Source organism: Suricata suricatta, chromosome 7 (assembly GCF_006229205.1).
Source record: "Suricata suricatta isolate VVHF042 chromosome 7, meerkat_22Aug2017_6uvM2_HiC, whole genome shotgun sequence".
Lineage (NCBI taxonomy): Eukaryota > Metazoa > Chordata > Mammalia > Carnivora > Herpestidae > Suricata > Suricata suricatta.
In genome coordinates, this window is record NC_043706.1 from 24,598,994 (window position 1) to 24,617,116 (window position 18,123).

The 18,123-nt window shown below is 47.5% G+C and overlaps 1 protein-coding gene across 1 annotated transcript in view; it reads left to right on the forward strand.

The window, feature by feature from the left end:
• Nucleotide 1: 1 nt before the first annotated feature.
• The window catches only part of SLC22A23 (solute carrier family 22 member 23), a gene marked incomplete at its 5' end in the record, with an annotated part of 176,684 nt that continues 158,562 nt past the window's right edge, over nucleotides 2-18,123 (forward strand). The window contains one exon of the mRNA XM_029943146.1: nucleotides 2-538. Within this exon, the coding sequence (XP_029799006.1) occupies nucleotides 2-538 (537 nt within the window). The remainder of the gene's footprint in view (nucleotides 539-18,123) is intronic.

An 18,123-nucleotide genomic window follows, 5' to 3' on the forward strand; every position in this document is an offset into this window, starting at 1 on the left:
CCCCGGCGGCGGCGGCGGGGAGATCCAGCCTCTGCCCGCCCTGCATCCCGCCGCCGGCGGCCAGCACCCGGGCTGCCCCTCGGCGGCGGCGGCCCCGAGCCTCCTGTTGCTGGACTACGACGGGTCGGTGCTGCCCTTCCTCGGGGGCCTGGGCGGGGGCTACCAGAAGACCCTCGTGCTGCTCACCTGGATCCCGGCGCTGTTTATCGGCTTTAGCCAGTTCTCGGACTCTTTCCTCTTGGACCAGCCGAACTTCTGGTGCCGCGGTGCGGGCAAAGGCGCGGAGCTGGCGGGGGTCACCGCCACGGGCCGGTGGGACTCCGGCGACATGGCCAACTGGACCAGTCCCCCGACCACCCCCTTCTCCACTGCCTCCTGGGAGGCCGCGGGCAACCTTAGCAACGGCAGCGGCGCCGACGAGGGCGACACGCCACCCTTGCCGTCCCCTCCGGACAAGGGGGACAACACCTCCAACTGCGACTGCCACGCATGGGACTACGACATCCGCACAGGCCTCGTCCAAAACGTTGTCAGCAAGGTAAGGGCTGCGACCGCTCGGGCCCCGCGTCTTTCTCACGAGCCGTTCACTCCTGGGTCTTCTCTGCCCTTCCCTTCATCTCCCTCCGTGCCGACCGAGGTCCCTTAAAGCGATGCCAGCCTGTGTGTATGCATCCTGCCCGTTGGCTTCCTCCTCCGTCCCGCAAATGAGATGCACTTGCTTGAGTGTGAAGCAGGGGCTTTTCACCGCCCTCCTCGGGGACACTGCCTCCGAACCCTAAGGGGGCTCCACAGCCTTGTCTAGTTTGCCCCTGTCCGAGTGCACATTTGGAAAGAGCGCCCCTCCCCCTAAAATGACTTGACTTCCCTTCCTCTACCCTTCAGACTATCACCCTCGTCCAGGCGGGAGTGTCCCTTGCGAAGGGTAAGGCCGCTGACCTGTCAGCCAGCCAGCTGAAGCCTCAGGGTCTGATGGCTGGAACCAGGAACACGGCTCTGGCTCTAGTCTTCTGCGGGGCTAGTTGTCCTTATGTCTCCCACAAAAAAATATCTATCTCTGGGACCGATGGCATATTCCCAGGTGTTCTTTCCGGCAGACCTCAGTCATCCCGCCCTCGGTTTGGAAACAGATTATTAAAGCCAACTAAAGAACCCAAATGCTAGCCACAGAAACAAATTGCTTGGGAAAATTCTCTTTCCCTCCTCATCATGCTCCTTCCTTTCCAAAGATTGGGATTTTTGGCTTTAGATTTTACCACCCCAGTGTTCCCTCAAATGTTTTTTCGGGACTTGAGGCATATCACTATGGAGTGTGGAAGGAAACTGGGGATCTGTTTTGTATTCCGGGTTCATCACTGCTTTTACATAGCAGCCGCTTTTGTCTGAGGGAGACATTGAGACCCTGGTAAGCTTTAGCGGAGCGGCTGCCTTGCTGAGTCCCGCCGAGTCCCTCTACAGAGGTGTTGTATTGTGTGAAATGGAGCAGCAGTGTTTTTTGAGATGTGCCAGCAGGCAGAAAAATGGAGAAGGGGCAATGTCAGAAATTCAATCCCCAAGATATCTGTATTTTCTGCTTTTCTTAACATCTAAGAGACTTTGTATGCCCATTTGTTAAGCAATTTGTTTTTTGCCCTTTCTGTGTTTTAAATAACTAATTTACGTTTCGAAATAGTGTAGACCTTTCCTCTCCCACCCTTCTGGGCAGTTCTGAGCAGTTTTAAGTGCTTGGTTTAGTAGTGTGACTGAATTGGACAATTTCTAATAATCAATGTGCATGTGCTTCCTCCCCCAAATGAGTGTTAGTAAACAGTTGTAGTTCATGGATGTGTAAGACGAAACTCTTACATCATCATAATCGCTGTTTTAATCTTGTACCAGACGGGCAAGAAATGATCTGTCCTGTGAGAACAGACAGGATTCTCTGTTAATGGGTAAGATCCTTCAGGCTTGGTTCACCTTGACGTGTACCCCACCCCCAGCCCCACAGCCTCTCTTTCCCAAAGGTGTTTTGCTGTGACCCTTTCCCATCCATGGAGGGCAATGTTTGTTTTTTTGGTCACCATCATGGAAAGATTCAGAACAATGACTACAATGACAATTTTGATACTCTTTGTGAAAGTAAGGATTTGGCAACATTTTCAAATACTTTAAACCCCTTTTTAAAGTAGAGGAGGAATAATATAGATGAAAGCAATATGTTTAGAGGCTGTTCCATCCTGGGGCCCCAGGGGAGGGAAACTTGAAAGTTAGGAGGTAGGAGAGAGCATCATTATCCTAGTGGTGGGGACCCAGGAACAGCAATTCATACTGCCATGGATAGCGGGATGAGAAAACTAAAACAGTTTTTGAAAATTGGCTTTTAAGGCATTTTGGAGAGCTGGACAATTTTTCTAAATTAGCATCCAAGAGAGTCAAAGATGGCAGGGATGTGTCCAGTACGCTTTTGGGGTGCTTGATAGTTATGCCATGGTTATGTGATTCGGACACAGCAAGATTGGGAGCTAAAGACCTCCAGACAATAGTCAGGCATGCGTTTTCTTGTAAAATAAAGACTAGAAAGAACATACTGATGTTCACACACAAATGAGATCTAAATAAAGGACTGTCCTTCCACAACATTCTGTTTCCATAACAAATGTTTTAAAGAGCTCCTTGAGCACATTTGGCATATACTAAGGCTGGACTTTCCTTCGGAGGGCTGCGGGCATTGGATACTGTATCAGATGCACAAATACGGAATGTATACTGTGATGGGTGCGGAATTCTAGAGAACAGGTGCCCGGCAGCTTTGTTAGTAAGTAGGAGCAGAAGTGGAGATGGTGTACCTTCTGTCTGTGGATTGCAAGTTCAGAGTCCGAAAAGTCGCCTTTTGTACCCTCTTTCTCCACTCCAAACCATGATCGTCCCACTTGCAAATAATCTCACGCAGTGTCTTCGGCATTAGATTCACCTCAGCCTGTAGGTGCCCCTCTAATATGTGTCCTATTCTGTCCCTAAGTGTTAGGTGGGGAGGGGATATAGAAAGTCTGCCAGGCATATATTATATTATATTGCATTATATTATAAATATATATTATATTTTGAACATAGGTTGTGTTATAAACGTCATATTATAAATATACATTATTAATACATACTTTATGCATTAAATAGGATATCACATATATTATATGCATATAATACTACCTATACAGGTGAAACTGCCAAGCCATTGGAATCCCAGGTTATTTCAGTTAAAAGGGATCTTTGGGCTGACAAGCCTGTCTCCCCTCCTGATTAATACCCCTGACACGGGTAACCTTTACAGGATGGGAAGGGAGGGTCCCACTGGCTATTGGCTGGGCAGCTCACTCCATAGTTTCTCTTCCTTGCAGCCAAGCATGTTTTTTGGTGAATATAACTCAGGTCATCTGACACTTGTTTGTGTGGCTTGCTCCTCTGAAGGGTTCTTTTTCCTTTATATAATACGTGTTCAGATATTTGAGGATACCCAAGTAATTTCTTCCCTGGCTAAAAAATCTTCAGCTACTTCAGACCTTCCATAGCTGACAAAATTGGCCATAGCGATTGCTCTAATAGACAAAATCATGAAGGAAAATGGATCTATTACAACAGATCCCTCAGAAATACAAGCAATCATCAGAGATTACTATGAAAAATTATATGCCAACAAACTGGACAATCTAGAAGAAATGGACAAATTTCTAAACACACATGCACTGGCATGTGTGTGTCTTAAACAGGACACTCTGAAAACAACCTGGCAGGCCCCATATGTTCTAATCAAAAGGGAGCCTAGATGGACCCTATGCATCCACAGACTGCATCAGTGCATTGATCATGCAATTGATGCATGAAAGGCTTTCAGTAAACATGACAAGCTCCTGTCTTGACAGGATTGCATTAAATCGAGAGATTTCTCAGACTGCACCTTGGTGATATGGCACATCATGTAGATTTCATCATAATAGTTTGGGGTTATTATATCTCTCCTGTTAAAATCTTTTGATTCCTGTTTTATGCCTTGGTCCTTGGTATTTGTTATCTGTTCCAAAATTTTCAATGCCTTCAAAATAATAATAAAATAATAATAATATGACTTTTTTTGTACAACCATATGAAGTTCTCCAAACATTTATTATGTTGTTTCTTTTTATTAAGAATGTCGAGGGGCGCCTGGGTGGCTCAGTCAGTTGAGTGTCTGACTTTGGCTCAGGTCATGATCTCACAGTTTGTGGGTTTAGATCCCGCATCGGGCTCTGTGCTGACAGCTCAGAACCTGGAGCCTGCTTTGGATTCTGTGTCTCCCTCTCTCTTTCTCTGCACCTCCCCCACTTGTGCTCTGTCTCTCTCTGTCTCTCAAAAATGAATGAACATTAAAAAAATTTTTTAAATGTTGAATAACCCAGGTGCCTGAGTGGCTCAGTCGGTTAAGCATCTGACTCCTTTTTTTACTGATTATTTTTGAGAGAGAGGTGGAGTGGAAGAGGGGAATGAGCAGTGAAAGAGAGAGAGAGAGAGAGAAAATCCGAAGCAGGCTCCAGGCTCCGAGCTGTCAACACAGAGCCCAGCTCGGGGCTCAAACCCAGGAACCATGAGATCATGACCTGAGTTGAAGTAGGACGGCCAACTGACTGAGCCATCCAGGTGCCCCCAAGCATCTGACTCTTGATTTCTCCTCAGGTCATGATCTCACAGTTTGTGGGTTTGAACCCTGGCTCTGGCTCTGTGCTAATGGGCAGAGCCTGCTAGGGGTTCTCTCTCTCTCTCTCTCTGCCCCTCCCCTACTCATGCTTGCGCACGCTCTCTCTCTCTCTCTCTCTCTCTCTCTCTCAAAAATAAGTAAATAAAATTTGTTTTTTAAAAAAAAAAATGTTGAATGATTCAAGGCCAGCCTTAACACTGAGCATTCTCTTGGATTTTCAGTTAACACATACTTGAGTGAGCCAGTTGCTGTACACCTTGAGCCCTGTGTTCAATTGCACAGGTCTGCGTTTTATCTCCCAACCATGTTGAAAAACTATGTCTGTGCCTTCCTGAAACAGATTGAACCAAGCTCTGCAGTCACTTAGAGGTCAGCTGTGGGAGAACTGAGGCCGGACGGGGCCCCTATCCCATACCAGCCTTCCCTAGCAGCTCAGACGGTCAAAGATTGTACACAAGATTAAGAAAACACAATTCAGCTGACTTTAAAATATTCTTCTTAATAATTTGCATCACTATCCCACGTTGTTCTGGGTGAATCTTCCTTGGTTTCCAGTGCTCACCACTTCCTTGAGTAATAAGCACCATCCGTTTCCTGTGTGTGAAGTTTGGGATGTTTGTCCCCACTTTGATTCTTCTGTTCTCCATGAATTCTCAAAGATTGCTGGCTTTCATCCTGTAAGTACATCTGAGAGTTGTTTAAATATCCTGGGAAGTAATTTGTATTCTTTTTCTGGGGCTCAAGTCTAGAAGTATTTAAAGTGATTCAGTACAATTTAATTAGGGTTAAAAATAATTACAATTTCGTTGCAATAGTAATATTTTAAAAATAACCCAGAGTTAGGTCATCCTAATGGTGTTTTATTTATTTTGTCTAGTGTATACAACACAGCAGTGAACATCTTTATGCGTATCTATTTGTAGAAAGTGACTGTAATAGATAGTGCATGCACATGTTACAGAAAGCGGACATAAAAGTAACATTTCTAGCCATCCCTGCCTCCAGTTTCCCTCTTCAGAAGCAACCATGGTTACCAGTTTCTTATGTATCTTTCCAGAAATAGTCTAAGTATATTTTCATTTATATATTTTCCTCTCACAAACAATGACATATGTTATACATTGTTCTGTGCGTTTTTTCACACCTCTTTGGGGGTGGATGCATACCTCACAGAGAGCACTTATTGTTCATTCATTGCATGACCAGGCCATAATTTATTTAATTAGTCACCTACTAAGGGGGCATTTAGGTTGTTTCCGTCTTTGCTGTTACATAATATATAATGAAATTCTGATATACATGAAACTCTTAGAAGTGGAGGGTCATGGGTGCCTGGGTGGCTCAGTTGGTTAAGCGTCCGACTCGATTTTGGCACCGGTCGTGATCTCATTGTGAGTTCAAGCCGTGCATCGGGCTCTTGCTGACAGTGCACAGCCTGCTTGGGATCTTCTCTCTCTGCCCCTCATCTGCTCTTTCTCTCTAAAAATATAAATAAACTTTTTTAAAAAGTGGAAGGTCAAAGTAGTCTCTGTTTTTATTTTGATAGATGTTGTCAAAATGCTCTCCAGAGATCTTACCAACTGACACTTCCATCAATAATGCCTGAGGTCCTGTTCCCCACACCCTCCTTGGCCAAGGACTTAGTGCGCTTTGAAATGTCTCTGAGTTTGATTTCTGAGGTGCATATGGTTATTGTTGTAATCTGCATTTCTATTGTCATGAGCCAGATTAAACAGGTCTCTGAAATTTCTTGAGCCATTCATGTTTCCTTTTCTTTGAACTGCCTCCTTTAGAGCCTTTGCCTTTGTGTGTTTTAGGGGAGGGAGTATATTTTCCTACTGATCTGCAGAAGTACTTCAAGCATAAAGGAAATTAACTCTTTGGATGTCTTGTGAATGTTTTTCTCCTGGTTTTTTGTTTGTCTTTTTATTTCATTCATGCTGGTTTTGTTGGGCAAAAACTTTTGGTTTGTATAGAGTCAAATTAATCTTTTCTGTTACGATTTCTGGGTTTTGCATTAAGATTTAGGGCTTCTGTAATCCTGGAAAAAAATCCCCATACTTTCTTCTAATATTTTTTGAGCTTAGTTCCTCTTTAATTTAGTGTTGCAGGTATCAGTTTTGCTTTTATTGAGCTAGTAGGATAAATTGCTAGAAAGGGAAATAAATATTAGGTCTGTGATATAACCAGCATTTCATGCAGGCTTTGACTTGCTCCTAACAGTGTCCTAAACATCGCATTTGGCAGTGGCCCCAGTGAGAAGACCAGAAGCTCAACAGCTGTTAGCAGCTGCCATGGTTTGGGAGCCAATGCCCATCCCCACGCACTGGGGCTCCCTTTTTCTTCATCATCTTGTTCTGAGACTGCTGCAAAACCTCTTTTTCCTTTTTTTTTTTCTCTTTTTCCTCTTTTGTGCATTTCTGCAGTTCTCGATTTACTTTGACCTTCAGCCCAAGGTAGGACTGAGTCAAAAGTTGATATCACTTAAAAACACAGTGGGCTATCTGGATCTCAGTGCGGACCTCACCACACACCGGCCACGCACGGGGCCAGCGGGGCCCCTCCGGACTCTGCACCTGTGCTCACGTCTCCATCCACCTGCACACTCAGGAATGGCTTGTCAGAGGCTTCGAATCGGTCGTGGTGGGAGCATTTACACCATGGAATTGGCAAACACTGCACACGGGGTGGGGGGGGCAGGGTATTTCTTGTGGAGAACCAGTTGTTAAACAATTATTGTGCCACCAACTGTGACCCTAAGCCACTCCTTGCCTTTTTTTTTTTTTTTTTTTTTAACTTTTCTCCCTCCTTCCTTTCATAGATGAGTCCCTCCTCTGGGCCAAGCAGTGTGCTGTGTGTTCGGGATACAATGACAGATGTAGACAGCTCAGCTCACATAGAGCTTATAGACTAATGAGGGAAGCACACTGTAACTAATTAATAATAATCCTTTGGAGTGCCTGGGCTTGATTTTTGCTTAGATCATGATCCACGGTTCTTGAGACTGGTCTGGGTTCCACCCTGATTGGCCAGAGCCTGTTTGGGATTCTCTCCCTCCCTCTCTCTCTCTGCCCCTCCTCCCCCATCTGTCTCTCAAAATAAACAATAAATACACGTTGAGATAATAATTCTTTAATTACAAACTGAGTTAAGTGTGTGAAAAGAAAGGGAAATGAAAGACTAGAACAAAAAGCCTGGCCTAGACTGGTCTCTGAGTGCAACTGACATCGGAGTTGAGATCTTCGGTTTGAGGGGGAGACAGAGAGAGAGCTGCACTGGCCAGGGCCCTCTGGTGTGTGCCAGCTTAGAACCGACAGGAGGCAGGGAAGGTGGGAAGGTGGGGAGGGGTGGCTTATGAGTCATGTTCAGAAAGTCAGCCGTGAGATGAGGAGCTGAGGGGGTGAACGGGATGGAGGGCGGCCAGGGAGAGTGTGTGAAGGGAGAAGGGACCTAGGACTCAGGGTGTGGGGCTCTGAGGAGAGGTTGGAGAGAGGGGAGAGAGCTCTGATGGGGAGAGGCAGTCTGACCAAAGTCTCAGAGGGCTGGGGAGGGGGAACCAGGTAGCTTGGGCTGTGGGGAGGAGGCCGGCCAGCCCAGGAAGCAGCTCTAAGGAGGAGGTGTGGGAAATTTTACTGCTACTGCACGTCCAGGCCAGACCTGGGGTAAGGGGGCCTGAAACCTCTTTCCAGGGCTATTGATAGGAAGCAGCACTGGCCATTCTGAGTGTTCTAGCATTTTCTCCTGCTCTCCTGCTCTAAAGGGTACCGATTTCCACAAAGCTGAAAGACTTCGGCAAGGGAAACTATACATCTAGAATTTACTTTGATTCAACCAGCTTTACCTTTACCAAAAGCCTAGTATAGGTAAAAAAAAAAAAAAAAAAAAAATGTTCTGGGCATGGCTAACATATAGTATTCTCCTCCTAGTCCAAAGTCCTCAGTTTACAGATGAGAAGACTAAGGCCGGAGTGAGTGTGGGAGATGTCGCTGACTTACTCAGAGCCCCCAGCCTATTAGGGCTAGAATCTAGTTCCCCTTGTTTGTAGGGTGCTCCTGCCTCTGGCCAGGAGCAGCCCCCACCGGGGAATAGGGGCCCGGAAGAGCTGATGGGCACTCCTGCCCGTTCTCTTGAACTTGTTCCTTTTCACTGGTCAGTCAGGGCCGGTCCTCCTGTCACTGCCTGAAAAGGGTCATACCCGTCAGGAGCTGCACACTGAGGTGTGGTTTGTTATACTGTGGGTTCTGTGGGTGGGCTCATGCAGACCACCTCTCTGTGCAGGTGTCGCTGACCACTTGCCCGGGACGCCTTTTCCTCCTCCCTTGAGCTGGTTGGTCCCTGTTCCTCCTCCAGGTCTGCTCATCCTTACTCCATGTCCCTAGCACCCAGCCATCCCTTTGTCCTAACACTGGCTGTGGGCTGATCAGACTGCTCTCTGTCCCCTTCCCTACTGGAGGTATGTCTTACTCGGCTCTTACCCACAAAGTCTTCCTGTAAATGTCTGAGCTCACCTGAGTTTGCTGTCATGAAAAGAGGAAAGGCTTTTTAGTTTGGCAGGTGTGGGTTGGGTCCTGACTCTGCTGCTTAAGCTCAGCAGGTGATCAGCACCCGCTGTGACAGTTACAGGTCTAACTCTATTAGCTTTATCTTTGGGAGAGGCAGGAACCTCATCAGTAAAGTGGGTCATTGCTCACCTTACCTCGAGGGCTGTTGTGAGGCTAGAATGAGAAAGGCTGGGGAGAGCCCACCTCCCTCCCTCCGGGCATCTGCAAATCCCGAGGAACCTGGGAATCTCGGAGCCTTTTCATTTTTCTGTCTGTGGGGTGAGAACCAGCCAGTGAGTCATCTGAGAAATACTTAGGTGGGGAGAGGCTGACGGGACACACCTGGTAGGGTGATTTACTCCTCCTGCACTCTGAGGTGTCTGTCTCCTCCGCCCAGAAACGGATGAACATGGGGGAGCAGGTGGGCCCTTCAGACAGACACAGGAATCCAGGGAGGCCTGAGGAGTCAGACCCAAAAGGACCTCTAGTCTGATGAAAAAGACCATTTAATGGCTTTGTTTTCAGGTCACTGGTCACAGGGCTCCGAAGGATCTGAAGAGGAAAAGCCTCTTCTGGCCAACCTCCAGGAATGGGAAAGCAGAGCCCTGCCAGGGGCTTCACGCCCCCACGGAGGTCTTGGCTTAGAAACCTGAGTCCATGCCATTGGGTGGAGAGTGATCTAAATGTGTTAAAATTTCTGGGCTAGCTGTGCTGGTGAACCCAGATCAGAGAAACCGTGGACTTCAGAGGAGTTGTTGATAACTTTGGACCTCAATGGCAGGACCTGAGAGCTGACTTCAGGGGGTGGATGAAGACTGGCCCCTGCCCCGCCCACCTGGAGTGCCATCCTTGCTGACTGACCCCAGGAACCTTCAGACTTTGATCTTCTGCGACTTGGGGAAGTCTTTTGTTCTTTCGTTCGCTCAAGGCTGCTCAGTGCTGGTCATTATGTGCGGGTAGATCTTTCCCCAAACAAGTGACCTAGAGATCGACAAGGCCTATATTGCTAGGAAAGAGAAAGAGTGGTTATTGATGGATTTAGCTGGATGTCCTGTAAAATAAATCATTGCTGAAACAGAACCCTGCGGAGGGACTCTGAAGGCCACCCCATTTGCATAAGATTATATTCTACAAAGCCTGTTGTATGACTCTCTCGGTTGCAAGTAACCAGAACAAATTTCAAATTCATAAAATAGAAAGGAAATCTTTTGGAACGATGCAGGAATGGCTCAGGGAACCCAGGATGGGATCTGAGGCCAAGAATATTGCGAGGCGGGGGTTGGCTCTTCGGGAGCCCACATGTGCTCTCCACCCTTTCTCCAGAAGTCCGCTTTGTTCCCACCGTGGACTGGTTTTGTCCACACTTCTGCTCACCTGGTCAGGCAAGTCAGCACAGAGGCCAGCATTCCTCTGTCAGTTCCAAACTTCTGGGTGCAGTTCTGATGTCCAGCTTGGCCTGCGGTGTCAGAGCAGGGATTGCAGTTACGCAGCGCTGGGGGACAGCTGCTTTAAACGTGTGACAGGAGGCCGTAGGAGCTGTTCTTCATTCTGATGGAAGGGACTAGAGATGAATCTTTTTGGCAATTAATTGACAATAATTGAATATTGATTGATTTAACTATTAAATACTTTAAACGAAGTGTTCTTTTTCTTCTCAGAGACTCAGGATGTAACTTACCTGGGTGCTTAAGCTTAGTATGGAATTGGCAAGAAGACCCCTCCTGAGTCTTTTTTTTTCTAGAAATAGTGATAAATGCTCTCATTTATTAGCTCCAGATCACAGAGGGAGCTGGAACAAGCCCTTGGGTGGCCACTGAAACAGTTTTACAAATAGTCACCCCTTCCCCTGCCCCCACACAGGGGGAGTCTCTTTGTTGTTCCAAATCTTTCTGCTGGTTAAGACCAGGGACATGATTTGCGGGAACCTCCGGCTCAAAATGTATTCAGATCAAGAGAGTGACCACTGAGCATGAAGCCAAATGTGGGCCCTTCTGAGCGGCGGTGCTTCTGGTGACCTCCAGCCTGTGGTCTCTCACAAAGCCAGCTGTCACTGCGAAGCAAGCGTCCCCAAGCTGTTCCAAGTCTTTGCTGCTGACTTCTCAGTGTCTTTTCTGCTTCTCTGTTCCTTGGTTGTGTTTTGTATCTTTTTCTAGATTTCTTGTAGTAAAAGTGAAACATACTTTTTGTGGGTCTGTTTTTCCCAGGGAACAGCTTCAGAAAGCCCTAGCCGTTTTTGTTTTGAATGTTGAGTTCGCTCAAGGTGTGCCCCAGCAAGAAGGAGCCCGGGAACATTCTTCCATTTGAAAATACTGCCCAAAAGTGAGACCGTTGGTTTACTTATCTGAGCAGTGACCCAAACAGCTGAGTCATAAGAATGTGTGGTAAAGAATGTTAAGTCATAGGAATGCTAGTTAAGTGTTTATCGGCCTTTTTTTTTTTTTAAAGAGGAGAGGAGGGTCAGTCCTCCCTATAATTTAAATCTGCTTTAGCTAACAGTCACACTTTATTTCTTTATATCATTTGAAGAAGAAGTGCCAAGGAGATGGTACGGCATAAAGCTGCCAGGAGCATCCCGGTGGTCATATGAAATTATGGCTGGGTTACGCGCTCGGCATAGTAATTTCCACTACAGAGTGTTTCCTCCCAGATTAGATTAAAAGCTGCTTTTTTTTTTCTGTGTGTTTAAAAGATGCTTTACAAATTGGGCACCCTTGATTGTTACATACTGAGAAACTTCACTGTTCTCAAATGAATATACATGAGCATTTGCAGTGAACACAAAGTTTTTGTCCTACTTTTTTTTTTAATTGTGGTAAAATGCACATAACAGAAAACTTACCATTTTAACCATATTTAAATGCACAGTCGCGGGGGATTGCGTACAGTCACACTGTCGGGCGATCATCACCAGCATCGGTGTCCAGATCGTTGTCATCTTTCCAAACTGAAACTCTGCATCGGCGGAACCCTGACTGCCCGCCCCTCTCCCGCAGCCCCTGGCAACCGCGCTTCCACTTTCTGTCCCTGAGTCTGACTATTCTAGGGACCGCGTGTGAGTGGAACCATTATAGGACTTGTTCTTTTGTGACTGGCTTCTTTTACTTCGCGTGACGATCTCAGGCTTCATCCAAGTTGTAGCCTGTGTCAGAATTTCCTCCCTTTTTAAGGCCCAGCAACCTTCCATTGTATGTATAGACCACGTTCTGTTTATCCAGTCATCTGTTGATGGACACGTAGGTTGCGTCCACCCTTTGGCTCTTGGAAGTAATGCTGCTGTGGACATCGGTGTTGTCCTACTTTTTTGAGGACAGTTACATACAACCTCCCTGTCCTTCCCCTCCCCTGCTAGAGGCGATTTCTGCAGCCACTTGTGTGGTGCCTGGCCCTGGCTCCTCTCTGCAGGCAGGCCATCTGCCCTGCCTTGGGTAGGGGACACAGAGCGATAGAAAGTGGTCTCTGCCCTGGAGAAGGAGCTCATGGTGTAGCCAAGACCACTGGTAAATGGAAGGTGAGTGTGGGACCAGCTAAGAGGAGTGTGGTGGCCAGGAGCTGAGGGTGTGGGGTACAGAAGTGAGCATGCCCAGAAGAGCAGGTGAGGTGTGTGCCCTGACCTGGGGGGTTGCTGGGTGCTGTGGTATTTGAGCTTGGCCCTTAAGGAGGGCTGAGGTCTTAAAAGATAGAAAGGATTGAGAAAGGGCCTTGTCTGCAGAGGAGATGATGAGGGCCGGGAGGAGATGAGTACAGGGTGCAGAGGAGGATCCCTGCTGCACAGACCCCCAGCGTCAGTCCTTAGGGATCAGTTTGGTTTTCCCCAAGTAGACAATGAATTATCTGAGCTTTGTAATGGAGAAATGATAGTAGAGACCCAGGGCAGGGGTATCCCCAGCCCCAGGCTGGGTCCACATGGCACTGTGTCCTCGGGACCCATGCAGCAGCCCTCCTGACCTCTCTGGCTGGCATGTGATGCTCCTGCAGCACACATGTTGGTTTGGGCCTGCGTGAAGAATGCTCACTGAGCCACCATCACAAGGGTGGTCATGTCCCAGGGGCTGCGGCCCTCCCCTGAGAAGCGCCAGGTTGGCCCAGCATCCCTTGCCTGCCTGCTGGGCCTCGTGGTCTCTGTGCAGCAGAGAGTGTCAGCTTGCCTGCTGCTGGATCCCTAGGACTGCTTCAGTGATCTTGGTCAGCCTCTGCGCTGCATGGGCAGTGGCCATTCAGTCTTCAGCACTCTCCTTGGGGTGGAGGCAGGGAGCGGGGATGGCGAATGCTGCTTTTCCTTGATTTTTCTTCTGCTTCACTGGCTGCTCTTCTCCTTTGGGAATTCTTTCCATCACCTGCTCCCTTCAGATCATTCCCCAGGGTCTCAGTCAGCTTGGGCTGTGTAACAAGTACCATAGACTAAGGGGCTTACCCAACAGACATTTAGTTCCTCTTGGTTCTAGAGACTGGAAGTCCGAAATCAGATGTCAGCAGGCCTTCCGATGCCTCTTTTCTTGGCTTGTGCATGCTGTCTTCTCCCTGTGACCTCTGTGTATGTATCTGTGTCCTAATCTCTTATTACAAGGACTCCAGTCCTGTTGGATTATGGCTCATCCCAATGACCTCATTTTAAGTTAATTACCTCTGTAAGGGTCTTATTTCTAAATACAGTCACGTTCTGAGGTTCTAGGCATCAGGACTCAAACATTTGAGGGTTTAGGAGTTTGGGGGGGCTTTTTTTGGGTGAGAGGCCACAGTTCAGCCCAAAACATCCAAGTTCCAGCACACACCCGAGTAGGACAGCACCGGACCTTTATCTGTAGCCGGGATGTTTCCTCAAAGCCCTATTTGGTTAACTACTGGACTGGACCTCTCATCTGGCCCTGATCATTTCCACCCCCCCTTGCCTCAAATCCCACTGTTTTGGTCCTAAATTGAAGATGAGAAGCTTGTTTGACTTCCGTATTTCTGTCCTTTGTGGTGTTCTATGACCCTCAGGATGAAGTTGATCCTGGTTGGCAGGTTCTCAGGGTCCTTGACGGTCTGCACCCTGCACGCTTCTCCTGCACCGCCCTTCCCCCCATCATGCCTGTGCAGGGACCCTGTGCTCCAGCCCCCAGTTTCTCAAACAACGCTTGACCTTTGTACACGGTACTCCTTCAGCCCAGAATCCACCCACCTGCCCTCCCCATCATCCGGTCACCTTCTTGAAGCGTTTCCTGCCTCACTGTTCCTCTGTCCTCATCCTCTCTCCCTGCTTTCCTGGCCCAGATCTGCATCCTTGGTACCTGGATCTAGTAGGTACTCAGTTAACATTTCCTAAATGGTGAAGGTAAAGGGATAGGAAAGGGGCTTTTACTCTCATCTGGACAAGGCACGATGATTTAATTCTAGAATGACAATAATAGAGAGAGGACAGGTACGTAGGTCAATTCAGACCTAAAGTCAAATTTCAGGGAGTTATTAAAAACCAAGAAAGGTGATGTAATGTATTTGAAATGGCAGCTAATCAAACTTGAATTCATACCAGGCTATGGAATAGATTGTGTGTTTACTTCAGTCATGATTTTTCAGAACTCTAAGTCACCAAGCCTTTTCTTCTCATGAAATGACATGTTGCACTCGTCTAAACCTGGGAATGCAGTCGTGGTGGCTGGGGCTCTCAGAGTCATCGGGAGCTTTTGGAACCATCTGGAGGACCTCAGCATCAGTTGTTTAAAAGAGCTCTCTGGATGATTTCCGCGTGGTACAGTTTTCCCCCCGGGCACATTTGGCAATGTCTGGAAACATTTTTGGTGGTCACAGCTGAGAAGAGGGTGCTACTGACATCTGGTGGGTGGAGCCCAGGGATGCTGCCGAATATCTTACAATGCACAGGACAGCCCCCACAGCAAAGAATGATCCAGTTGAGCATGCCAAGTTTGAGAAATCCTCGTCTAGGCTAATACAAAAGTTTATTGTTTTTTCTGGCCATACCCAACAGATGGCCGGGGTGAGCCCGGGTGAGACCTTGGCTCCTCTGTGACTCACAAGGGGAACATTGGTATGCAGGCCCAGGAGTTATAGAAGGGGCGATGCATCACACTAGGAATCATCACAGTTCAGCCAGGGCCCCTTTGCCCTTTCTGAAAAACGGGTTTGCTAAATGCTTTAATGGTGTAAACTAAGTGTCAGCGGCACGGTTAGCCTGCCTAGGGAAGCGCATTGAAACACTGCCTTAGCATATTTATGTACAAATGAATGTTGCTAAATGACCAAGTCACTCATTAAAGGAGGTCCTTTGAAAGTCTGTTTGGAATAATGGTTAATGACTTGAAAAGGAAACGTTTATTTGGAAGTAAAAGGTGTTTTATTTTCAAAACGCCTCTAATTCAGACCAGCCCTTTCCATAATTAATTCCCATTAAGGTGGTTTGATAATGTTTTCAGCAGCAGGAAACAAGAACTCCCCCAGGGGACAGAGGCCACGCACTAGAGTCCAGAATCAAACGTAAGCACTATTTACGTTGACTGAGTAACAGCTCGGGCTTGACCGCTCCTGGGCACAGGCAGTGAACCTTAGTGGTCCTAGCGTGACATTTACCTGTACTTACCTGTGAAGGTGAGCGTGTGAGGTGTCAGCCGGGATTGCTGGTAAGGTGCCCCCTTCATGAACCTAAGCCGACCTCCAGGGCTGGTCCAGACTCCAGGCAGCCTCCACACCCTCCCCAGTGGGCTCTTTCCTTCCATAGATAATCATGGCATAATCTGTCCAGCTGATTTATATTACCTTTGGAGACTTTATGTTTGATACCCTTGAGATCCCTGGTAAAGAACTGCCAAGGGCCACAGATGGTGAGATGGCTGAGTGTCCAGAGGCAGGGCCGAGAGGCCTGGCTCACTCTTATAAGGAACTTTCAAGTAGGAAATAAAGATGCTTCACCTAGAGATAGTGAAATGCGGGAAGGCGCTGTGTCTTCATTGGGGCCTGGTGGTTTCTGGAGCCATGTTGCTTGGTGAGTCATCACATCTTCCGTATTCCAGGGTAGGCTTTTAATTATTCCATCTTAATAGAAGATTTATGTTTAATCTTTTTCTGGGAAGTCCCATAAGAAACAAGTTTTCAAATATGTGTATCACCTAGGCTATGAAGGTGTTTTGGGGTTTTTTGTTTTTGTTTTTGTTTTATTTTTGGTTTTGTGTATCTGCTGATAGCACGTTTGAATTGAATTGAAATGTGGCTTAAGTATGAGCAGCGGTTTCTCTAACTAATTTCTCATCTGCCATTGGATTTTCTCCCATTCATAATTCTAGTGCTTCTTTGACAGAGCCTTAGCTTAGATAAGTGACTGACGGGAGGGATGGTGAAAAGGAAGACTATAACCTCTGTTGTGAATCTCATTTCCAAAAGCAATTTTGGGGACACTGAAATGACCTTGAATAGGCAAAAGGTTACCAGGGAATTTAAAGACTCGTAGTTTATCATACTGAAAATAGGTTTTTATATCTGCAAAAGGTATTTTCTCCTTTTGTATGGGGAGGCCGTGACACACAGCCCTCTTTCTTCACTGATCTGTTTGAATCTGTATAGCAAATATAGTGGCCTAATCTCATATAGTTAAAAGTGTGTGCAGGGAAGACACCAGCTGAAAAGTCCAGAGCAATGTGTGATATGCTGATGTTTATTGAGCAGGCTCCCTGTGCAGGGCACTGTGCTGGAGCTGCTGGGGAGAAGGAGCCAGTGAGCCGTGCCTTGAAGAATGGTGGTCCTGGTGAGCAGAGATGGGCAGCAGGGGAGCAGTCTGGGCAGAGAGAAGCATGGAGCAAACTAATGGGGAAGAGGAGGAGCTGAGCGGGGAATAACCAGTGTGTAAGGCCTGTGCAAGGAATGGGGGGAAGTATGTGTTTTCTGAGAGACGGCAGGCGTGGATGATATTACAAAGGGTTTGAAAGCTTGGAGGGTTCGTTAGGGTGCTGTCTGCTGCACATCATAGAGAACCTCAGAGCAAATGGGCTTAAAAATTATCTAGAGGAGGCGCCTGGGTGGCTCAGTCAGTCTTGGTTTTAGCCCAGGTCATGATCTCATGGTTTGTGAGTTTGAGCCCCATGTCTGTGCTAATGGTGCAGAGCCTGCTTAGGAGTCTCTCTCTCCCTTTTTCTCTCTCTTTCTCTCTGCCCCTCCCCACCTTTCTCTTTCTCTCAAAATAAATAAATAAACTTAAAAAAAGGTTGAATATACAGAAACACCTATGATGTCTCCAGAGATACAGAGATAGGGCCTTCTGCAGCATTGCCTTGCTCTAACGCTGTGTTCGTCTGTGCCGTGGACCGGGGGCCTCAAATATCAGAACTCGTTCTTCGAATATCAGAACTGGCTCTGGAGGCCAGAAGCCCGGGATCAAGGTGCTGGCAGGCTAGTTCCTTCCCAGGCCTCTCTCTTTGGCTTGCAGATGCCGTCTTCTCTCTGTGTCCTCATGTGGTCTTTCTCTGCATGTGTCTGTGTCCTAATCTCTTTTTATAAAGACACTGGTCAGTGACCTCATTTTAACTTGAACCTCTGTACAGACCCTTTCTCCAAATACAGTCACATTCTGAGGAACGGGGGAAGGGAATGGAGGGGGTCTGGACTTCAACAAGTGTATTTTGAGGGGATACAATTCAGCCCGTAACAAATGCCGAATTCCTTGTAGTGAGTGTCCAGGTGGCTTCCTGTGACAGCGGGTTATTTGCTGTCCCCCCCCCCCCCCGCCCCTCGTGACATGGAGGAGAGGGAACAACGGCCTTCTCCTTGGGCACGGGAGGCGAATCCTTCTCTTTCATCTGCCCTCCCTCATCACAGGCCTGCCCCTGGACCAACCCCACTCGCGGGGAATGCCGTGCGTGCACTAGGGATGCGCTGGGTGCTGTGGGGGGACGTGTCTGC